This window comes from Microcebus murinus, chromosome 8 (genome assembly GCF_040939455.1).
Source record: "Microcebus murinus isolate Inina chromosome 8, M.murinus_Inina_mat1.0, whole genome shotgun sequence".
Lineage (NCBI taxonomy): Eukaryota > Metazoa > Chordata > Mammalia > Primates > Cheirogaleidae > Microcebus > Microcebus murinus.
In genome coordinates this window covers 88,862,897-88,885,780 of record NC_134111.1, presented here as the reverse complement: position 1 = coordinate 88,885,780, position 22,884 = coordinate 88,862,897, and the positions used below count along the sequence as shown (strand labels likewise).

Below are 22,884 nucleotides of genomic sequence, written 5' to 3'. Positions count from 1 at the left end.
TGCCTCCCAGAGTGCTAGGATTACAGGCGTGAGCCACCGCGCCTGGCCTAAATTGAGTTTTTCTTCCTACCAAGGTCAAGTTCACATTAGCCCTAAAATAAGAATTAGGTCATTTGACTTAGCTTATCAAGGTGTTGCTTCTCTTTGTAACCCTTAGTTTTGTTTTGTTTTGTTTTGTTTGAGACAGAGTCTCGCTTTGTTTTCCCAGGCTAGAGTGAGTGCCGTGGTATCAGCCTAGCTCACAGCAACCTCAAACTCCTGGGCTCAAGCAATCCTCCTGCCTCAGCCTCCCAAGTAGCTGGGACTACAGGCATGGGCCATCATGCCCGGCTAAGTTTTTCTATATATATTAGTTGGCCAATTAATTTCTTTCTGTTTATAGTTGAGACGGGGTCTCACTCTTGCTCAGGCTGGTTTCGAACTCCTGACCTCGAGCAATCCACCCACCTCAGCCTCCCAGAGTGCTAGGATTACAGGCGAAAGCCACCGCGCCCAGCTTAACCCTTAGTTTTCCTCTCTATAAAATGGAAAACATTTCTGTTTCCAATTTTTTTTGCTTTTATGAGTATGAAAATAATACTACATATGAAGGATATTGGAAACAAGGTACATTGTTCACCTCATACTATTTAAGGCAAACTACATACCCTCAAGGCCCCCTCATAAGTGCCCCAGATTAAAGCTGCCAATAAAACAACATCTCCCAGCCTTCATCTGCTTCCCCAAGCACCAAGAAGTGGGGACAGCAGAGGTGAAAGCAGTAGGTTTTTTTTAACAGCCGCTCTACTAAAGTATTTGCCCTGGGGAACGTTTTATTGACTCCCACAGAAAGCCCTGAATTGAACAGCTTCTTGGGAAACAGCTGTAGGTGGGTTTCAAGCTCAGAGGGGTCTGATGCTCCAGTTTTCTCTAAGGTGTCATTAGATTTTCCTCCCACCCCAGGCATTCTCTGCTCAAGCCTCCTGGGAGCTGGATGCTGGGAACGTTCCAGGCAGGGCAGTGGAAGGCCTTGTTTTGGAAGAAGAGAGTAAATATGAATGGTTTGGGCATCAGTGGGTGGGGAAGAACTGCCATACTCCAAGTGTGTTGCACCCTACCCCCAGGTTCATTACAGCTGTGGCTGCTGTGTCCTGTGTCTCTTCAGGTGGCTCCAGGTGCCCTCTCTGGTCCAGCCAGGCTGGCTCCTCAACTTTGTCAAGACTGATGGACTCTGCCCCTCATGCTAGATAGCAGGGACTGCCCATCCCAGTGGACTTACATCTTTGCATTGGTCCTGTTCTTAAACCCTGTCATCCTGCCAGCTGATTACCAGCCTCACCCATGCCCGCATCCGCCTCCGTGTGGTTTACTCCCCAGTACTCAAACACTTAGATTACCCTCCTGCTGCTGCCTGCAGCCAGACCCACCGCTCCACTGTTGTCACTGGCTCACCTTCCAAGTTTGGAGCAGCCAGAGAGGCCTGAAAACCTCCTCTACCTTCCCCCCTTGGCACTGAATTCTCAGCTCTCCCAGAAGAATGTATGCTACTCTCAAGATAAAAAATCAGCAGCAGACAACTGATTTTTTAAAAAGAATCTAAGCCTTCTTTGACTTTTTCTACCATGGTGGGGCTGCCTTGTCACCGAGTCTGTCTGTTCCATTCAAAATTAACAATCCATTTCAGCCTCCTGTTCAACAGCATTGGCTGCCCTTTGCTTTAGAAATAACTTCCTTTATGCCACATGACATGATGGTAACAGTGGGACTCAGAAGAGCTGGTTCTCGCTCTGGCTTTGCAACTAACTAGTTATGTGACATTAGGCAAGGACCTGTTTTCTCAGGTGTAGAACAGGCGATGATAGTAACAGCTTTCATTTGCAGAGTACCCTCTGTGTACCAGGAGCTGGGCTAAGCTCATCACTCATGCTGGGATCATCCCAATGTTAAAATGAAAACACAGGTGTCTCCCAACCTTTCAGCCACCCCACAGTTGGAGGATCCAGGAGAGAATACATGCATGTGGTCTCCAAGGTAAAAGGCAAGATTGAAATGTTCTGAGAACAATACACTTATACACAGAGCCCAAACCCTTACAGACTTTGATGTTCTAGAATAAACTATATATCTCTCTTCTGCAGATTCCTTAGTGCATTTGTAAGACTTCTTTATGACTATACAATTTAAGAGTAAATTTTCTCTCCTCTCAACATCCCTAAGCTAGACTTGAAGTCTATTTTGGATCTTCACAAAGTGAGAATGAATATTAGAAAGTCCTTTTAACAAGTTCTTCCTGCTGTGCTGTCTCCCCATGTGATCCGCACAGGCCTTACACTGCAGTTACCAGATGGATTCATGTCTCTGCCCCGGTGTTCCTCTGAATTGCCACCCACCAAACATGTGTCTCAACCTGGATGTCTTCCAGGTGCCTCAAAGAAAGGATGTAGCTACTACTAAATTCATGATTGCCCCATCCCCAAGCTCAGTCTGACCCAGGGCTTTCTGTGTTGGACGATGACACTATTTTCCTCTCTCTCTCTCTTACACTCTTGATTCAGTAATTAACACGTGTCATTGATTTCACTTCCTATTTCCCTAAGCCATCTCCTTCTCTCCACCCTCTCCATCATGACCAAGTCTAGGTTCCCACCTGTCTCTCAGCCTGACAGCAGTAACACTTTCCTAACTGGTCTCCCTATGGCTGCTCTTGCCGCCTCCTAGTCTACCCTACAATGAGCAGCTCTAGTGATATTTTAAAATGTAAATCTGACTGTCAGTCCCCTGCTTCAACCATAATGCTACCCTTCGCTTTCAGGATAGACAGCAGGATCCTTTGCACGGGGTAGAAGGTACTGCCCAGCTCAGCCCTGCCTCCCTCCCAGCTTTCAATGCCGTGGCCACTCTGGCCACCTTACGGCTTCGCTCTACTGTGCTTATTCCCTGCCTCTGGCTTCACGTTTGCTGTCCCTTCTCCAGGAATAACTCACTTTGCCTCAGTAATCCCTATTTCCCTTTCAGAAGGAAATCTCTGACTAAATCAGGCTCTTCTCTGTAATATTCTTCTTGGCCCCTGTACTTCACCTCTCTGGCATTTATCAGCCCTGAAATTAAATGATAGTGTGATCAGGCTTCTCTGATCTCTCTCCCCAGGAATGTAAGCTGGCATGAAGGCGGGACCCAGTCTGTCTTGTTCACCAGGGAATCCTCAGCGCCTAATCACCTTCAGGGCCCAATCTGGGGGTCAACTAGGGTTGACCAACAAATGGACAAGCCACTCTTCTTTGTCCTCTTTCAACAGTCTGACCCACCTCCTTCCTGCTGGGGTCCACACCCTCAGGGAGCTCCTCCACAGGCTTGTTCACCAGCTGCTCCAGGGGGAAGATGGGCAGAGGCCCAGAATTGAGGTTGCTGTTGGCATTGAACACATCCAATTTGGGGCTTGTGACCTCCTAGAGAAGAAAAGGAAACCACTGGTCACTTTAGTTGGTATGTGGCTACCTCCCAGGCTGCCTTCCTCTCTGAAGTCAACATTGGTTCTCGGGCAACACCTTCAAGAAGCCTCCCATGACCCATCCCACCCCTCCACACACACCCACCCATAAGAACACAACGCACTGGGCGGGGGGACCCATAAGCTAATAGCTCAGTAATCTGTATCAGACCAAAGGCAGTTGGTGCAAAATGACTATTTTGTCAATGACTAATTGACTTCTTCATGGCTTCCCCCAGAGTTTGAGATCTAGCATGGATATTTATGATCCTCTCTCTTATCTGTTATGAAATTGTCATCCATAAATTCTCTTAGCCTTGACCTATCTATACTTGCCGATCTGCACTATCAGTCAGGGTTTATTGAGTGCCACTGGGTTCTAAACCATCTGTTGATTACCCCAATGTGTTGGTGAAACTGCTCTCAGGTTCTAGGTACATTTCTGCACAGTTAGCTTTGTCTTGTTTCCCCTGTAAACCTGTGAACTTCTCAAAGGAAAGGCTTTGATTTCATATTCCCATATCCCAGGCCTACAGGCCAAATACATTTCTGTTAACTCACTGCAAGATCGAAGGAGTTGTAATTATTCTCCCAAGGGTGACAGCATATAGAGAAATCATTATTTCTCAAATAAGTGTAGTCCATGGACTAACTATATCAAATTACCTGGACCTTTTATCTAAAACATGGAGATTCATCTACGGCCATACCACCCTGAACGTGCCCGATCTCGTCTGATCTTGGAAGCTAAGCAGGGTCGGGCCTGGTTAGTACTTGGATGGGAGACAAACATGCAGATTCCTGGGTGCTAACCCAAAGTCTGCAAACCAGAATCTTTGGGAATGGGGCCTTGGAATCTGCATTTCAATATGCTCCCCCCATCACCCAGACTTGTATGCATGATAAAATTTCATGCATACAAGGGAAATAGAGGGAACACAACTGCTAGAGCCAATGGAGTTAAACAGCAAGAAGAGCTTCCATGAGAAGTAGGCAGAAATGGGGAGGAAAGCACAGGACACTGGCGTCCTCTCTAGAGCATTCTGGCCACCCTGGCCCAGACTCACAGCGCTGATCTCGCTCCAGTCCGGAGAGTTGTTCAGCTCTGCCTTCAGGTCCTCATATGATTTGGTGTTCTGCGTATAAAGTAAATAACAGATTAAACCTAGGTCTCAGCAGAGGGGACAAAGGGCCATTTCCCCTCAGGAGTGGAAAGAAGGCTGCTCTGGAGCCTGGTGGTGAGAAGGAAAGAGGCAGCTCAGGCTGAGGCTGGAGGGGTTCCCTGAAAACAGAAGTCGGATGGTGAGGATGGGGACCCAAGGGACTGCTGGATCGGAAGGGGCAGGGCAGGCTGTTTATTGGTCCCTGCTCAGCCTGGCATGGGGACCCGGTGGTCTCCTCCCTGAGCCTGGAGGGACCCCTGCTGCAGAGGAGTGAAGGGACCATGGCTCCCTGAGAAGCCCCATCTCCGTATTCCCAGGGCCCCCAGGGTCGGCACCGGGTGTGGCACACCAGGACTTCCGTTATGCTGAATGAATGAAGGAGGCTGAGACAGAAGCCAGTGCAGACTTGAGGCGAGGAAGGGGCTGCCAGGGTTACTGACTGGGGTGCTGAAGCGGGCTGGGGAAGATCTGGCATCTAGATTTGCTGCCTTGACACTTGTTGGACTCCACCAGCCCATCAACCAAAGAATTAAAAAAAACAAACAAACTCAGCTGTTGCGCCAATTCAGAGCACCTGGGACATCAGGACAGGCTCTGTCAACCTCAGCATTTCTCCTTCCTGCAGAAAACCTTTCCTGCAGCTCATTTTAAGGACCCGCCCTCCGCTTCCCTCCATGTTCGGGAAACATCTGTGGAAACCTGACTCATGGTCTCTCAGGTAAGGACTGCACATACGACCCATTTTGGTTAGAATTTAGTGCCTGGAAGCCATTTGTCCTTTAGAATGGACGTATTTCCTTTCAGCTGGCGAGAGCCACTGGCACGGTCTCACAGGAGGTTGCTGCAGGGATGAAAACATCCCCCACCTGCGCTGTCCAACACAGTGGCCACAGCCCACGTGTGGCTGCAGAGCACTTACATTTTGGCTAGTGAGGAACTGAATTTCCATTTTGTTTAATTTTCAATAGTCAGTACAGCTCTAACTGTCAATACCCAGCAGTTTGGAGGTAAGTATACACACAAACACTGCAGTTAAGCCTTGGGGTTTTTTTTTCTGTTTTTTTTTTTTTTTTCTTTTTAGACAGAGTCTCCCTCTGTTGCCCGGACTAGAGTGCCGTGGCGTCAGCCTAGCTCACAGCAACCTCAGACTCCTGGGCTCAAGCGATCCTTCTGCCTCCGCCTCCCAAGTAGCTGGGACTACAGGCATGCGCCACCATGCCCGCCTAATTTTTTCTATATATGTTTAGTTGGCCAACTAATTTCTTTCTATTTTTTTAGTAGAGTCTCACTCTTGCTCAGGCTGGTTTCAAACTCCTGACCTTGAGCGATCTGTTGGCCTCGGCCTCCCAGAGTGCTAGGATTACAGGCGGGCATGAGCCACCTGCCCGGCCTAGCCTTGGTTTTTGATAGACTTCTTCCCTCTCTCTCAACAGAGGGCGTCATGGTCTTACTGCAGCCTTTTTATTCTGAGCCCCCTGGTAACCCGTTTATAAATAAGCAAGTCAGATATCACAAAGGGATAAGAAAGGCCTGTGGGAGTCAGCCCTGCCTCCAGGAGTGTGCCACAGAGAAGCCACCAGGAGAAAGACATGCTGGGCTGGGACTACTCACACTCCACTTGAAGGGATCCCAAGCTAGGAACCAGCCCGTGAAGGTGGGGGGCTCATGGCCCTGTTTCACCACAATGATGGGGGTCTCAGGGTCACGGCCACCAGGGTGCATCTTGATGTATTCCTGCACAGTGGTGGCTGCGGCCTTCTTCTCCTCCTCATTGGCATGCTTCCCGATCCAGAAGAAAATCTGTCACATATCCCAGAAGCTCAGTCAGTCCTTCCTGTGCTCCCCGGCCCACAGACCTCTGCCTCAGTTCATCCCAAATGTCCAACAGTGGAGCCCTGACCCTGCCACTACCCAATCAAATGACCCAGGACAGGCCCCAATGGCCTTGATTTTTGCAGCTGGGAAATGAAGAGGTTGGACAGATGCCCTCTACTTGGATATTCTACAAATATGTGTGACTTCTAGTGTCTCCAGAGCCCAAGATTCTCTCTTTTTTTTAGAGACGGGCTCTCACTCTTGCTCAGGCTGGTCTTGAACTCCTGACCTCAAGTGATCCTCCCACCTCAGCCTCCCAGAGTCCTCGGATTACAGGCATGAACTACCATGCCCGGTGCAGAGCCCAAAATTCTCAAAATCACTCCTGCTGCCACATGAAATACATAGGACTTTCGGAGAGAAAAGTTCTGCCTGCCCCGTGGCTCCTCTGAGCACATTCCTCCCTACCTTCCTTCTTTTCCTTAGGTTTCCAGTGTTCATACCATTCCCAGGGAGACAGTACATGAAGGCCAAGAAAATGCTGACACTTACCTAACCCTAAAGCCACTCTTCCTTGGCCCTGGGGATTGAAGTGTATGAGGAGGAGTTCCCCAGGCCCTGCATCCTACCTGGTCCCAGACATCGAGCAGGAACACATCGTCCTCTTCCAAGTCATCCTGATTGAAGTCGGAGATCTCTGTGGCCAGGAAGCGCCCGGTCTGGTTGGAACATTCAAAGAGCCGGGGGGTGATGACCAGGTTTTCTTCCTGCAGTCTGCAAGATGGAGAGAAGATGGTGTCGGCAGGAGAAAGGTGAGGAGAGAGGAGAATTAAGACCATAGAACTCTGAGCAGGAGATTCTGGCATAGAAAGGCCATCTCCTAGCAAATGCTTTGTCTTATGATTGACCAAAGGGTCCCCTTTTGTCCCAAGAGTGCTCTAAGGGAGAAATTCCCACTGCTTTTCTAGACATGCATTCCAGTTGCACTTCCATAGCTCTGTTAGGAAGTTCTTCCTGATATCTTTCCTCTATCCCTCTTGCTGCTACTGTAGCACTTACCCTTTTGCTTTTGAACTGGGGAATAGTGAATCATGGATATTCTTTAGAAAAATCATTTGAGGCCGGGCGCAGTGGCTCACGCCTGTAATCCTAGTACTCTGGGAGACTGAGGCGGGAGGATGGCTTGAGCTCAGGAGTTCGAGACCAGCCAGAGCAAGAGCGAGACCCTGTCTCTACTAAAAATAAAAAAACTTAGCCAGGCATGGTGGCACACGCCTGTAGTCCCAGCTACTCGGGAGGCTGAGGTAAGAGGATTGCTTGAGTCCAGGAGCTGTAGGTTGCTGTGAGCTGGGCTGATGCCACAGCACTCTAGCCGGGGCAACAGAGTGAGACTCTGTCTCAAAAAAAAAAAAGGAAAATCATTTGAAAGAGGTGGCTGGTGCTCCTCAGCAGTCCAAGTCTGTGTCAACACCTAAATACAGGGACTGAGCTCTGGCACAGTCTTCCTGAAGAGCAAACCTATAGCCCTGTCCCTCTCTTTGAGCTGCCTCCTGTGGCTATGAACTCCCTTGCCAAGCAAATACCCCTCCAGGCCCTGGTATACCATGGTGAGCAGTACAGACACAACTCCTGTGCCAAGCAACGTTAAGGGCATGGGCTGCCTCTTGTTCATCTTGTAGCCAGCCCTGGGGACCTGGCACAGTGCTTGACACACAGAGTCCTCAATCCGTGCCTTCTGCAGGCTCTAGGTATGGAGGTGAAGATGCTGCAGCCTCTGAGGGGAGCTGGAGGCAGGGGGACCCGAGAGTTACCTCTTGGTGTTGGCATAGGGGGCCTTGCCGCCCAGGGCCATCCAGAAGTTGGCTGGCTCCTGCCCTTCCACCACCACTTGCTTCTCCGTCCGGGAAATGATGTCAGCAACCATCTTGGCCATCTCTCGCTCATCCCCACTACAGCCCTGGAAAAAAGGGGGGTCTGCCAAGCTGGGGGAGACCATTTCTGGTGCCATCCCACCCTCAGTCTTCTGCCACATTCGCTGCCCAAAGTTCCAGGGTCTGCAAGGACTCTCCTGGATCAGGACCCTGAGTACACAGCCAATGCAGGGACAGTTTTCCCGTCCTCTCCTGTCCTTGACACTCCAAAGAATAGCAGAGGAGACAAGGGAATCTGCACTACTCTTGGAGAGTGGGAGAAGGACTCCAAGAGGCTGTGAGTCCTCCTTACAGAGACAAAGGGAGAGGCAGTAACAGGCACAAGGTAGTGAGAGAAAGAAAGCCCAAGACATAAAGACAGACCAACCCTGGGGCAGACAGGGGTGGCCAGAGACACACAGAACAACAGAGATGATTCAGACATGGCGGCAGAGAATCTGAGGATGGTCAGAGCTGGGGCAGAGAGGCAGCCCCAGAGCTGTGGGGCAGCTGGGGATGGAGCAGGCAGGACTCAGTCAGCCAGCTCTGAGACTGCGCGGTTCCGGGACCCACGTGGGGATGGGGAGGTCTCTGGGCCCTGCACACACCTTCCCACACCATAGGTAGCAGCAGGACGGGGTCTTGAGGATAAAGACATCATTGGAGTTGAGGGAAGCGGCCCGGGCTGGGACCTCAAAGGCCTTGGTGTTGTTGGCACTGGTTCCCCGGACCTGGAAGAGCCGTGTGGAGGGCACAGGCTCCAAGTTGTTGGCTCGGGAGGTGCCTCCCTGCAAGGGTGGGGAGAAGGCAGGGAGAGAGGACAGGAGTAACTTAGTCCAGCAGAAGACGATGGGGCAGCAGTGGGGCACAAAGAGAACCAGAGGAGGAGAGGTTGGGTGGAGTCTGTCTGCCCCTCCAGGTCTTCTGATGCACCATCACCAGGCTAAGTCCCTTTCCCCCAGGACCTCCACGGCCAATCCCAGGTGACTGTATTCACGCTCCCCTCTCGACTCAACTTCTATTTCTAGCATTTAACCACACGGTGCCTCAGACTGTTACTTCACTGCCTGGGCACAATGACGTGCCATCTTCTCCTCGCTGGACGAATTGCAAAGGACTATGTGCTTAGCAGATGCTCAAGAAGTAGATTATTGCTTAAATGACTGCATGAGATGTCTATTTCATTTTGTTGGAAAGCACCAATGCAGTTTGCTTCATTTAGGCAAATCCAGCCAAAATAACTTCCTTTTGCAGGCAGGAAATTCAAGGAGTTGGGGGGTGGAGGGCAGACGTATTTGCATGTGGCAAGGGCTCATTCCACGTATTTCTAAAGTAACCAAATGGTTGGTCCTGTTACTAATTGCACATAGGTGATGGAACCTTTGATGGCCCTCCTGAAGAGCAAACCTATAGCCCTGTCTCTCTCTTTGAGCTGCCTCCTGTGGCTATGAACTCCCTTTGCCAAGGAAATACTCCTCCAGGCTATGAAGAATGGACTTCCCCCCCAGCCTCAGCCCCAGCCCCACCGCAGTCCCCTTCCCCATCTCCTGGATGCCCACCCCGCCTCAGTGGGTACTGCCAGGTGCCTCAGTCCAGCAGCCACACCTGGTAGACCACCATTTGTCCCTTGAAGATGGACATGAGATGGGGCGGCTCTTTGCCCATTGGGACCCGGATCTGGACCGGTTCATCGTTATACTTCTGGTCCAGGATGACGGCTTGATAGGCCGAGGCGGCGATTTCATCCTGGCTGGCCTGGCTGCCCTGGGATGAGCAGGAGGGAAGGCAGGGGATGGGTCAGCCCCAATCATGACCCCATCCTTGGCCTCAGCAACAACTTCAACCCCAGTTCTGACCCAGCCCCAAACTCAACTCTTTCCCCCACCAAACCCAACTCTGGCTGGACACAGCCAAAATCCCAGCCTGACCCAGACCTCAATTTTGACCCCAGCTCCAGCCCAGCCCTGACCCACCTGCTGCCCCAGCCTTGACCCCAAACCTCCTCTCCTCCTTTCTGCTCCTTCCTCAGGGAAGCACCCATCTCTCTGCTCCCTCACATCTAGACACGGAAACCCAAAGGCAGAGCAGGCAAACAGAGCGTGCAGAAGGAATGGAGATTGGGAAGGAGACTCAGGAATCAAAAGGAAAAGGATGGTACTTGGCAGGGTCTCACAGCCAAAGCAGTCCCAAGATAGAATGGGCTGCCTCTTGAGGGGGTGAGTTCCCCATCCCCAGAGGTATTCAACCCAAGGATGATGGCCACTTGTCAGGAATAGGTGGAAGGGGAAGCTGAGTTGGCTGTGCTCTGGGTGGGACAGGGTGGGGCCTGACCTGCCAAATGTAGAGCAGGTAGTGCTTCTTCTCGCCGATGAGGTAGGTGTAGAGCAGCAGGTAGCAGTCGCCCCCAAAGAAGTGGCCTAGCCACTTGGAGTCCACAGGCACCAGCTCTAGGTCTTCGATGCGCCATACCTGGGGCCAGTGTCAGGTCGCTATGAGGTCCAGGACGGGCTCCACCAGCCCTGTTCCACCCAGCACGGCCTCCCTCCCCTCACATACCTGCACCTCCCCACTCCCATCGTCTACCATCTTCTGCTGGGCAGCCACCTGAGGCTGGACATGCATGGACGTGGCATCAAACTTCACCTGCTCCACCTTGGCTGGGGTGGGGGGAATCAGGACAGCAACTGTCAGCAGCTGAGGTCCTCCAGGTCCTCACAACAGCCCTGAGTGGTGGCTACAATCCTCAGACCCACTTTACAGACAAGGAAACCAAGGCTAGAAAGATTCAGCAGGCTCCCCAAGGTTGCACAGAGAGAGAGTGGCAGAGCTACAGCACAGAACCATATCTCCCTGGCCCTTAGGGTGCTGCTTCATCAGTGCCTCCTGGCGAAGACAGGAGAGGGACAGAACAAGGATTTAGCTTTGTCCAAACCCCTGTGGCATTCAGACTTCAAGCTCAACAGCGAGCTCTACAACAACGATGAGGGTGCACATTCTCCTCTTATCCTCCCCCAGGCGCCTGGCATGGGGGCTGCCCTCCGCAAACATTGCTGAGAAACTGAAGCCATTCCCTTCCCAGGGAGGCCTGACCCCATCCCAAATGAAAGGCAGGTCATTTTCAGCTCCCTTTTTGTGAACAACTCGAGTTTGTCCATGTCCCCACCCCACCAGGAGAAGCCCAGAGCCAGGGTACGAGTGCATGGAGGAGGCACGTCAGGGAAGGCGGGTGGAGGCCAAGTTGCTCTCCCGGCCCAGCCCCTGGATCCCACCTCCCCCTCTGCTGAGGCCCTGGCCTCACCCACGGAGCCCACAGTGTGGGCTCTGCCCAGGCCTGAGGTCCGGCCGGGCACGGTCCACTTCTGGAAGAGCTGCTGAAAGACGGCTGACTCCGCCCCATCGTTCTGCACCTCTATCTGCGTGCTTTCTGGGTACTGCTTGGCTTTGATGAAGTTCTGGGAAGAGAAGGGAGTTCCTGGAGGCCATGTCCCTCCCCCAGCCCTCACCTCCAGGGTAGCCCAAAGCCTGGCTCTAACCCCAACCAGACCCACCATCAAACCTACCTCTGGTCCCAAACCTGAACCCAACCCCAATCCCAATGCTGACCCCAAACCTAACTCTACTCCGACCCAAACCTTAAGGTCAAAACAGACACCACCTCAAACCTAACACTGACCTCAAGCCTTATTCTGGCCTCAACCTTGAATCTGACAAGAGGCTGACCCCAAACCTAACTCTGATCCCAATCCCAAGGTGAAATCTGGCCCCCAGCCTGACCCCACCTCAGTGCTAACTGTAATACCCAGCCCTCAACTGTAACCCTGAGCCCACGCCCCAACCCAACACCACCCCGAGCTGGTTAGGGTTACTAACTCCAGCCCCAGCAATGACCCCACACTCTGACTTGGCCCAGGTCTCCAGCTGACCCAATCCCCTTTTGTAGAAAGGCCAGCCTCCATTTCTCTCTCCCCTCTCTAAACCCAGCTCAAATGCAGAGCCCCCATCCCCCTGAGGCGGCCCCAGGGTTGCCTGGTGGTTGGCTCCCTGGGATGCAGAGAAGCCCCAAAATGGCTACAGAATGGCCTCTCCCAGTCCTCCCTGGCCTCTACCCGGCACTGTGCTCTGGCTTGAGCCTGCCCTGCCCTGCTGCTGCCAGCTTCCCCTCCTCCCATGGCTCTGGCCCTCGTCCCGGCCCCATCCCTACCAGCGCCTGGCTCATGGCTCCTTTCTTCTCCTGGTCGTTGGCGTTCTTCCCCCTCCACACGAAGATCTTCAGGCCCCCCTGGTCTAGGATGTAACAGTCCTAGAGTCGGAGGGAAAGACCCAGCTGAGAGTCAGGCACTGGGGTGGCCGCTGTGGCAGCCTCAGCTGCAAAAAAAAGCCTCTTTCGGAGGTGCGGTGGCTCACCCCTGTAATCCTAGCACTCTGGGAGGCTGAGGCGGGGGATTGCTCAAGGTCAGGAGTTCGAAACCAGCCCGAGCAAGAGCGAGACCCCATCTCTACTATAAATATAAAGAAATTAACTGGCCAACTAATATATATAGAAAAAATTAGCCGGGAATGGTGGCGCATGCCTGTAGTCCCAGCTACTTGGGAGGCTGAGGCAGCAGGATTGCTTGGGCCCAGGAGTTTGAGGTTGCTGTGAGCTAGGCAGATGCCACGGCACTCACTCCAGCCTGGGCAACAAAGTGAGACTCTGTCTCAAAAAAAAGAAAAGAAAAGAAAAAGCCTCTTTCCCTTCCAGCACCCTGGAATCTCTCCTGCTTGGGGAGAGGTGGCTGCCATGGGCTGGGGGCCTCGAGACCCTCTCACCTCGTGATTGAGCAGGTCCTGTGTGAGTGGCCGTGTGGCGATTTCCCGGACCACCAGTTTCCCCTCAGAGTCTGACACACTGCAGGACAAAGGCAAGGCATAGGCGGGAGCGGCCCACCCCCTCAGCCAGGCCCCTGCCCCCAGGAAGACCCTGCCCTCACTCACTGGTACAACTTGAGGGCAGCCTTGAGTGCTGGCTCCACCACAGTGTCGGGAATGGCTGCCTTCAGCTCCCTGCGCTGGCCCAGCACGTGCTTCATCACCTCCATCAGCTTGGGGGATGCAGATTCGTTCTCCCCGTCCACCACGCCCACGTACGTGCGGCCACCCCGCTCCTGGTCTCGGATCTCCTTGGCCAGCGTCATGCCCTGGAGGAAGGCCCCAGGTGGCCCATGAAGGCTGGCAGGGGACAAGGCAACGCCTGCCACCCTACGCCTGCTAGACAAGCCCCAGCTCACCCACAGCAGCCACAAGGGCCGAGGCACCTGCCCAGCTTTCCCCTTCACAGGGGCCGAGCTTGAGGAAACCCAGGGAAAGGCAGCAGGACAGCAGCTTTGACAGTGTCTGACGTTTGTGATTTGCCTTCACAGTTTTGGACAAGAGCAGAGGCCGGGGACCACAGTACTCAGTCTCATTGCTCCAAAGCATGCTTGCACGGGCACAGTGCAACACGGCCCCACGTGTGCCCACACACGTGCACACGCATGCTCACTCACACACCAGGGCTCACCCTCCTCATCCTGACTAATGTCCAAGTCCCTGCCTTTGAATCCCAGGTAGCCTCTCTCTCCACTCCCCTAGGCTGTCTCTCTGAGGCCAGGGCCTCTGGAGATTGTACATGCCCATATTTCTGTCTCAGCCCAGCTCTCTCCCAACCTGTGTGTCCAACTTCCAGGAAGACAGCCTCATTTTAAGGTGACCACAATGGAACGCTCTGTTTTCCCCCCCAAGTCTGTGGCTTCCTGATCTTTCTCACCTCAGGAAATGGGGCTCTGTCCGTCTTTCCCCCCGCCCCCCGTTTGAGTTTGGCCTCCCTCCTCTCTCCCTTCCCCCTCTTCCAACACACAAGTACTTCTGGTGGGTTCCACCTCCCAAGGCTTGGCCTGGGCACCACCCCCTTCCCCTGGATGGCTGCAGGGGCTCCCTGCTTCCCTGGCCTCTCCCCAGCCCCAGCCCCACTCAGAATCACAAAGACCTTCAATGGCCCCCCTGGCACTGAGAATAAACCCCAACCTGCTTGCACAGCCTTCTGGCCACACAGCCTGCCCCTGTGAGACCCACCCGACTTGCTCTGCTGCTCCTGCTGCACTGGGAGACGGGCCAGCCACCCTCTTTCCTGACATAGGGCCCGCTCCCCCCACTGCCCCTCTCCTGAGCCCCCAGCTCGCCGTCCCTCTCGCATCACTTCTCCAGTTGTTCCCTTTACGTCTGTCTCCCCACCCTCGCCCCAGACAGCCTGCTGGAGGCCAGAGCAAGGGCAGGGCTCTGCCCATTTCATTCATCCCCGCGTCCCCAGCGCTTGGCATGGGGTCTGCCGCACTGCGGGACTCTCCATCTCAGTGGATCAGCCGCAAGCACACACACGCAAACTCCAACACGCGTGCCTTCCCCATACACGTGGAGACAGCTCCACCTTCAAACACACCGTCGCCACAGTCAGGGGCCAGGGCTGGGGCCGGTCTGGGCAGGAGCGGGCGGGGGCAGGCTGGGATTTGAGGAGCAGGTGTGGCGCACAGGCGGTTTACCCTCAGTCTCTCCATGCGGTTGCTCTCCGGCCCGTTCCACTGGATGATAAGCTTCCCGAGGTCCAGGAGGAAAACATCTCCTCGGTTGAAACTACTCCAGGACACTTCCACCTGGGGGGCCACAAGGGAGGAGGCCCAGCCCCCACTCAGAGCCCACTCGGCATGCATCATCCTGCCCCTCATCCCTCCTCAGCCCCTGCCCTCTGTCCTTAGTGGGGCCTGGGAGCCCCAGCCACTGCCCTGGTGAGGCCTGCCCACCTCTCCGGCCACCACGTTCCTCTTGCCCTTGACGTGCAGCAGCCGCTGAACCTCGTAGGAGTTGGTCTCCACATGCTTCATGCCGGAAGCTACGCCCCCTTTCTGGATCCTGAGAGAAGAGGTGAGCTGACCCAAGGGAGGGGGCTGGGAGGTGTGCCGGACCCCTGCCCTCCCAGGTCCTGGGCTGCCCGGCTGCCAGTGGGGCCATCTGACAGTCAGGCGGGCACTAGGCGCAGTGGAGGAGGCACTTAGGGTGCAGATCTTAAGGAGGCACTCGGTGTCAGGGTCCTGCAAGTGCAAGGTCGGCCTGTGCATGCCTTTGCGAGACCCTGACAGTGACAGCCTCCCAAGAGTCTGCCCCTAGATGCTCACTCGCCACACCCTAGTCCCTGCCCTGCGGAGGGCCCTGCAAAGATGGAGTGGTGGCACGCAGACAGTGGGCAACTTGGATAGGGATGGGGCCCTGAGGACAGGGGAATGAAGTGGAACAAAAGAAGGGAGAGGTGCCACTCAAATGCCCACAGGAGTGGACTGCTGCTGTAATGTGGGAGCGGGGAGCAAGACAAAAGCGGGGGGCTATGGCTAACTGTCGCACAGGGCAGGAGCAACTCAGCTCCAGAGCGTGTGTTTCTGGGGAAAAATCAGGGGGCTGGGACTTCAACTTGTGCAGAAGAGCCAGCAGCCTGGGCTTTGCTGTGCTAGCCCTGCTTTAGAGAAGCTGGGGCAGCCACCTGCCTGTCGGCCAGAGGAGGGTTGCTTGGTACTGAGCTCTCTAGGGCACTCCAATAGGAGCCGATTCACGAAAGTTATAGGATTTCAGAACAGCGTCTGGACCAAGGACAAAGCAGTGGCAGAAATAAGGGTGGGGGGTGGAAAAGGAAAGAAAAATCACCAAAATCCCAAGAGGGTCCCCTTTGCAGCTCCCCACACAGCCACAGGCTCCCTTCCCGGGCCCAGGTCCCCTCCACGGCCCAGGTCTTCTCCCGGCCCCGGGTCAAGCCTCAGCACCCCCACCCCACCGCTGATCCTCATCGCCCCGGCTGCAGCGCCCCTCCCTACACTATGCCCTGCTTGAAGTAGCCTCGGAAGGTGTCACTCTCGTTGCCCTGGACCTCGCGGTGCTGGACAGCCCGGCCCTTCAGGTAGTCGTCCATCTGCGTGGTGTAGATGGCAGCTGCCCCCTGCTCGTCCTGCGACGAGGCCAGGCCGATCCAGTAGTGGATGTCATAGGACAGGGTGCTGCCCGTCTTGTGGATCTAGGGAGAGGGAATCCAGTGTTCCCGGGGCCCTGGGCTCCCGCAGCCCCTCCCACTCCCTGTGACCGCCCGCACGCGTGCCATCCGGGACCACAGGTGAGCCCAGCACAGGGGAGCTGCACTGGGCCGGCGGTAGGGCGCCCCGAGTTGGGGCCCAGCCCTGCCACTGCCACTCTGAGACGTGGGGCAAGTGCTTCCCCCACTCTGGGCCTCACTCATCTCCTCTTGGAAATAGCTCGCTTGGACTAAAGCAGCTTTTCCCAAAGTGAAGCGAGTGGACCAGCAGAGGTCCGAGAGGTGGTGTACGAACAAATGTAGTATACGAAATGTTTGTGTATTTTATAGCTACTTTCTGGTTGTGATGCAAGACACTGCCTTCCATTTATAGCAATGCGCAGAGCCATATTGTTAAATAAATATATTTAAAATTTAAAAGTGAGTCAACATAAAGAAAAAGAAAAATACAAATGCCTTAATAGTACCAGTGGTACCAGGGTGTGGTGAAAATCAAGGTGACATAAAGATTACTATGGATTTTGGACATATGGACTCAGGTTAGGGCAACATGGCACCAGCTCAGAAGGTCCCCTAAGACTGAATCCACAGAAGGTCGCCTCAGCTGGGAGATCAGCAGCTCAAGGGCAGGGAGAGCCTCTGACCCCTGTAGAGCTACCACAAGGCGGGGCGCCTGGGCACACCCAGTAAATCCTGCCTTTGGGAGAAGCCAGGCCAGCCCTCCCCTGCTCTCCCCAGGCTGCGTCTCCTCAGGGGGCTGTGCTCTCTGCTCTGCCCCTGCCCGGCCGGCGCCCACTCACAGCCAGGACAACGTAGCAGTCACCATCGAAGAAGCTCCCAAAGGTGCTGGAAGAAACAGGCACCATCTTCATGGCCTAAGCAGAGAAAGGAGGTCAGAGGGGGCTGCCCCGGACCACCCAGAACCCCCGAGGCCCGGGAGGAGGAGGGTGACCAGGGGAATGGGTGTGAGGAGGGTGCAAAGAAAAAGAGCAGGGCCCAGGAAGGAAAGGAGAGAAAAGGAAGAAGTAAGAAGGAACATGTGTGTAAGGGGCAGAAGAGAAACAGAAGGAGGGAAAGGAAGAGGCAAGTGAGGAGGAGGATGGAGGTCGTGCGGAGGAAGGATGAAAGACAGATGACAGAGGGACAGAGGGAAAGGAAAGGCAGGGCAGGGGGTGTGGATGACGCGGGAGGTGAGGGCAGCAGGCAGGACTGCAGGAAAACGAGAGCAAGCCCAGGACTCTGCCTTCCCGCCCAGGTCTGCGAGCCCCCCACGCCCAGGCAGGGCCTCACCTCGATCCTCCATATCTGCAGCCCCGGGGTGGTGGTGTTGAGAGAGCCTTTGACTTGGGCATTCAGTTTGGTCATGGTGAGCGAGCCTAGGGGAGAGGGCACGTGGGAGCAGGGCGGAGGGGCTGGAAGCACCCTGGTTCCAGGTGCTGCCCGTCCAGCAGGGCGGCGCTGGAGAGCTCCCAACAGTGCTGGGAGCTGGCAGCCTCAGGGGTTGGGGGGAGAAGGGCAGTTGGCTCCCCAGTCTAGCCTGATCCCCGAGGGCCCAGCCTCCAGCCTTCTCACCTAGCTCTGAACTTGACACTGTTGCTCAAGAGTCTGCTGGGGCTCCCTGCAGCTGCCCACTGAAGGCCCCGCTCCTCAGCCTGGCACTCAAGGCCCTTCTTTATCTAGCCCCCAATAAATTCTCTTTTTGAAAATCTTTTATCAAGGCTAGCTTGATTAAAAGAATTATACAGATTTAAAAAGAAAAGAAAAGAAAAGACTAAATAAAGGCTTAATGATGTATACACCCGAAAGAAGTGAAAACAGGTATTCCAACAAAAACTTGTACTAGAAATGCATAGCAGCTAGATTCAAAATAGTCAAAAGGTGGAAATAACACAAATGTCCACCGACAGATGACCGGATAAACAAAACGCAGTGTAGACGAAGTGCTGACACCTGCTACAACACGGATGGGCCTCGAAAACATTATATGACATGAAAGAAGCCAGTCACAGAAGGGCACCTATTGTACAGCCCCATTCATATGCCATGACCAGAACAGGCAAATCCTTAGAGACAGAAGCAGGCGAGTGTGGCCTGGAGCTGGACAGCGGGGCCATGGTGAACGACTGCTGCTGGGTACTGAGTTTCCCTCTGGGATGATGAAAAAGTTCTGGAACTAGATAGTGGTGATGGTGATGGTGGTGGTTGCACAACACTGTGAATGTACTGAATGCCTCTGAATTGTGTGCCTTAAAATGGATAAAATGGGGATGGGGAAGGCAAGGGCATTATACGTAACCTTAAAATTTGTACCTCCATAATATGCTGAAATAAAAAGGAGGAGGAAAAAAAAAGAATCATGGACACTCTTCCCAAAGCAAATACGTTGTTATATACAGCCTGTATTTTGTGAACATAATTATAAATTTCCAGGTACAAAAAACAATAGATCACAAATGTGAAAAAAAATGGATAAAATGGTAAATCGTATGTGTATTTTACCACAATAAAAAAAGTATATGCAACAATTTCCTGTTCCTCCTGAGCTACCCCTATGCACCCCTCAGTCACTGTTCTGGTGGCCCACAAGACGTAGACCCGGCCGGGCACGGTGGCTCACGCCTGTAATCCTAGCACTCTGGGAGGCCGAGGCGGGTGGATTGCTCAAGGTCAGGAGTTCAAAACCAGCCTGAGCGAGACCCCGTCTCTACCATAAAAATAGAAAGAAATTAATTGGCCAACTAATATATATAATATAAAAATCAGCCGGGCATGGTGGCTCGTGCCTGTAGTCCCAGCTACTCGGGAGGCTGAGGCAGAAGGATTGCTTGAGCCCAGGAGTTTGAGGTTGCTGTGAGCTAGGCTGATGCCACGGCACTCACTCTAGCCTAGGCAAGAAAGCGAGATTCTGTCTCAAAAAAAAAAAAAAAAAAAAAAAGACGTAGACCCCACAAGGGCAGGGACAATTTCTACCTGTTCAGTACTGAATCCCCAGCATCTAGCACGGTGCCAGCACTTTGCCGGTGAATGAATGGATGAAGGAGGGGAGGGAGAGGAAGGATGAATGAATGAATGACAGAGTGAACCCTCCTGCTGTGAACCTCTCCACCCACTGAACTGGAGGACATCTCTCCTCCCCAGGCTACTCTTATCACATCTGCCCTTTCTTTTTTGACCTGTAGCTGTGTTCTTCATCCCAGCTGCTCATCAAGATCACCTGGAAGTTTTCTAAAAATACTGATGCTCCTGGCCGGAGTGCAGTGGCTCACGCCTGTAATCCTAGCACTCTAGGAGGCTGAGGCAGGAGGATCACTTGAGGTCAGGAGTTCGAGACCAGCCTCAGCAAAAGCGAGACCCCCATCTCTACTAAGACTAGAAAGAAATTAGCTGCTGATCAGAGACTGGGCAGGGCCTTGCCCCAAACTCCAGAATGCCAGGGGGAGAGGTCACCCCTCAGGGTTCAGCACAGGGAGTGTCCAAGAAGTAAAAGGTCAGGTCATTAATTACTCCAAGAGGTGACTCAGAGTCAAGGTGCAAGGAGAGATTAGATAGAGAGATTGGAGGCTATCAGTGTGTGGAGACTTGATTCCTGGGGGCCATATGACCTTGCATTGATTATTCATCAGTTCAAGGAGCATTTATGCAGGGCAGCCCATGCCAGGGGGGTGGTAGGCTCCGTGGAGAATGGGGTGGGCTCCAGCCTGGTGAGGATTGGCCTCAAAACCAAGGAGGAAGATAACTGTGAACAAATGGTTCTCTGCCCTGGCTCCTATCAGAATCTCTGGGGAGTTTTAAATGCACCCATGCCCCGCCTCCCAAAAGACAGAAAATAAGTACCCATACCTGGCCCCCTACCACGGCCTAATGACATCGGAGTTCCTGGGGACTTGGCCTTAGCATAGGAGCATCAGTATTTTTACTTCTTTTTCATATTTTCTTTCCTTTTCTGTTTTCTCTTTTTTTTTTTTGAGACAGAGTCTCATTCTGTTACCCAAGCTACAGTGCCATGGTGTCAGCCTAGTTCACAGCAACCTCAAACTCCTGGGCTCAAGCGATCCTCCTGCCTCAACCTCCTAAGTAGCTGAGACTACAGTCGTGCGCCACCACACCTAGCTCATTTCTTTTAATTTTTGTAGTGATGGGCATCTCAATATTTTGCCCAGGCTGGTCTCGAACTCCCAAAATTAAGGGATCCTCCTGCCTCGGCCTCCCAGAGTGCTAGGATTACAGGTGTGAGCCACCGCTCCTGGCCTCATCAGCTATTTTTCAACCCACGGAGTCCCCAGGGCTCCCAGGACTCCTGGTTCAGCAGAACCAATTTGAGTACAAAGGAGGAGAACGTTTTCTGTTTTTCAATCAGCACCTTTTTCTCCATCCTTGTTTTTCCAAGGCAGACTCTTTAGCAATACAGGGGTGGGTCCCGATCTTCATCTGTGAGCCCAGGGGGTCAACTAAACAGATGATTTCTGAAGTCCCGCCCAGGGATGCGCTCTGATTCTAGGAGTGAACTGGCCGCAAAGGAATAGGAGGAGGGTAGACATGAGGAGGCACCTCTTGTCCCTCGAGAGGGGCTTCGAGAGGGGAGCGGGGGCCTGAAAAGGCAGTGCTCCCCCTCCCTGGAGAGAAATCAGGACTGGGGGCCTGCAGCAGCTGGCCTCCTTAGGGCCAAGGGTGAACAGGGGACTCGGGAGGGGTGGCTCTGAGGTGGCCTCACGCCATGGAGACCCCTCCAGCTGCTCCTGCCCCACACCCAAATTGGTCAGAGCAGCCATGTCTCCCCAGCCCTCAGTGGGGCCTCCTCACCTCTCCTGTCTCCCCCGAACTGCTGGGAGGGCTGTGGGCCCCTCACTGCCCGCCGCCCCGCCGGCCCGGGCCCTGGTTTGGATACGGGTTGTCTTCTCCCTCAGCTGGAACTCACGGGCTCGCCCTCACTGCTGTCACTCCTCTCTCTTCCATGTCCCCAGACCCCAAAGTCAGCCAGCTGTGCAACATCCTGGACTCCTCTCCTCCCCTGCCTAAACTCCCTCCTCGCACACCCCTGCCCTCTCTGCTGGCGCTCTGCCTTCTAGAGATGCCGGCCAGCTGCGGCCCTGGCAGCCACGCTGCCTCCCACTCGTGCCTGCTCACGCTGTCTTCCCACCCAAGGTCTCCCTCTATGCTCAGTTGAGGTCTCCTTTCTTCCAAGAGACCTTCCCAGAGTCCTCAGGCTGAACGAGGGGCCCCTCCTTGGCGTCCTGGACTTATCCCTCTCTTGGCCCCCTGACCACACAATGAAGAAACAACCTGTTTATGAGTCTGAGGTCCCCGCACTCCAAGACCTATAAATGTTTGTCTTTGCGGCCCCCAGCTCCTAGCACACAGCAGGTGCTCAACAAATATGCACGATGCTGAAAGACTGAACTGTGGGACAGGAGGACCCTCTCGGGGCCCTGGAGTGGTGGGGAGCTCTCTGCAGGTCCCACTTGCCTTTCTTTCTACTTCCTGTTACACTTGGGTACAGCTTGGACAGCCCTGGGGACCTGCCACGGCTCCTAGTTCCCAGTTGTGCAGTCCTGAGCTCAACAGGGATGTAGTGAGGCAGGGGGGTGAGGTCCCCTCAGACAAGGGACATCCTCCTGCAGTGGACACTCCCCACCCCTCAGGCCTGCAGGCTCGGCCCCTAATGACCTAGGGGATGCCAGAGCATATGGTTTCCTGAGAAGACGGTGCCAACGTGTCCTGAGACCCTAGTCCGGACCTGGCTCCCACCCCCATTTCAGCTGAAGGGGGCCTCCGTGGCTGGGGGGCCAAGGGCACAGTTCCTGGTGCAGGGGAGATGGGGCAGAGGCGCATGCTAGGGCGGACCTAAGGCCCTGCTGCCTCCAGCCCGTGCCTCTGCCCTTGTCTCTATCTTTGCCCATCGATTCCTGGTGGCTGTTATTCACACCCTGGGACCCAGGAGGGAGGGTCCTGAGGTCCCGGGAGTGTCAGGGGAATGGCAACACAAAGAGAGAAACCATTTCAGATGAGAAAGAAATGGACAAAGAGATGAGCTGTGGTGGGAGGTAAGGAGTGAGGTCAGGGTGACCAACTCATCCAGGTTTGCCCAGGACTGTCCTGGCTTTACCTCTAGAAGTTCTGGGGCAATAGGGGATGGCTGATACTCAAAGTAGGGTGGGGGACACAGGTGAGGGGACCGGAAGAGCAGGTGTCTGAGGCAAGGCCTGCAGAATTCTCTTGCTGGAGGTGCACTGCAGACACACCAGCCTTCTGGCTCTTCCCACTCTCCAGAGGGCTGAGCCTCTTCCTCAGGCCTGCACCCAGCTGCTGCGGGACACCCCAGGCTGCCGGCACATGCAGGGGACCCTGTCTCCTCCCACCACCTATGGTCCCCGAGTTTCCCCACCAGGTTGCCTTACCTGTCTGGGGGAGGCAGCTGCCACCTGGGAGATCTCAGGGAATTGTGGCAAG

The 22,884-nt window shown here is 54.1% G+C and overlaps 1 protein-coding gene across 1 annotated transcript in view; it reads right to left on the bottom strand.

The window, feature by feature from the left end:
- Nucleotides 1-22,884, bottom strand: part of VIL1 (villin 1) — a 24,473-nt gene extending 1,589 nt beyond the window's left edge. The window contains exons 1-19 of the mRNA XM_012740238.3: nucleotides 22,833-22,884; nucleotides 17,728-17,813; nucleotides 17,238-17,312; nucleotides 16,226-16,422; nucleotides 15,167-15,275; nucleotides 14,909-15,019; nucleotides 13,329-13,531; nucleotides 13,164-13,242; nucleotides 12,556-12,654; nucleotides 11,653-11,806; nucleotides 10,911-11,011; nucleotides 10,686-10,823; nucleotides 9,960-10,118; nucleotides 8,963-9,142; nucleotides 8,256-8,401; nucleotides 7,074-7,218; nucleotides 6,241-6,429; nucleotides 4,534-4,602; nucleotides 3,285-3,425 (exon numbers count right to left, since the gene is read on the bottom strand). Coding sequence (XP_012595692.2) covers nucleotides 3,285-3,425; nucleotides 4,534-4,602; nucleotides 6,241-6,429; nucleotides 7,074-7,218; nucleotides 8,256-8,401; nucleotides 8,963-9,142; nucleotides 9,960-10,118; nucleotides 10,686-10,823; nucleotides 10,911-11,011; nucleotides 11,653-11,806; nucleotides 12,556-12,654; nucleotides 13,164-13,242; nucleotides 13,329-13,531; nucleotides 14,909-15,019; nucleotides 15,167-15,275; nucleotides 16,226-16,422; nucleotides 17,238-17,312; nucleotides 17,728-17,802 — 2,370 coding nt within the window. The 5' untranslated portion in view covers nucleotides 17,803-17,813; nucleotides 22,833-22,884. The remainder of the gene's footprint in view (nucleotides 1-3,284; nucleotides 3,426-4,533; nucleotides 4,603-6,240; nucleotides 6,430-7,073; nucleotides 7,219-8,255; nucleotides 8,402-8,962; nucleotides 9,143-9,959; nucleotides 10,119-10,685; nucleotides 10,824-10,910; nucleotides 11,012-11,652; nucleotides 11,807-12,555; nucleotides 12,655-13,163; nucleotides 13,243-13,328; nucleotides 13,532-14,908; nucleotides 15,020-15,166; nucleotides 15,276-16,225; nucleotides 16,423-17,237; nucleotides 17,313-17,727; nucleotides 17,814-22,832) is intronic.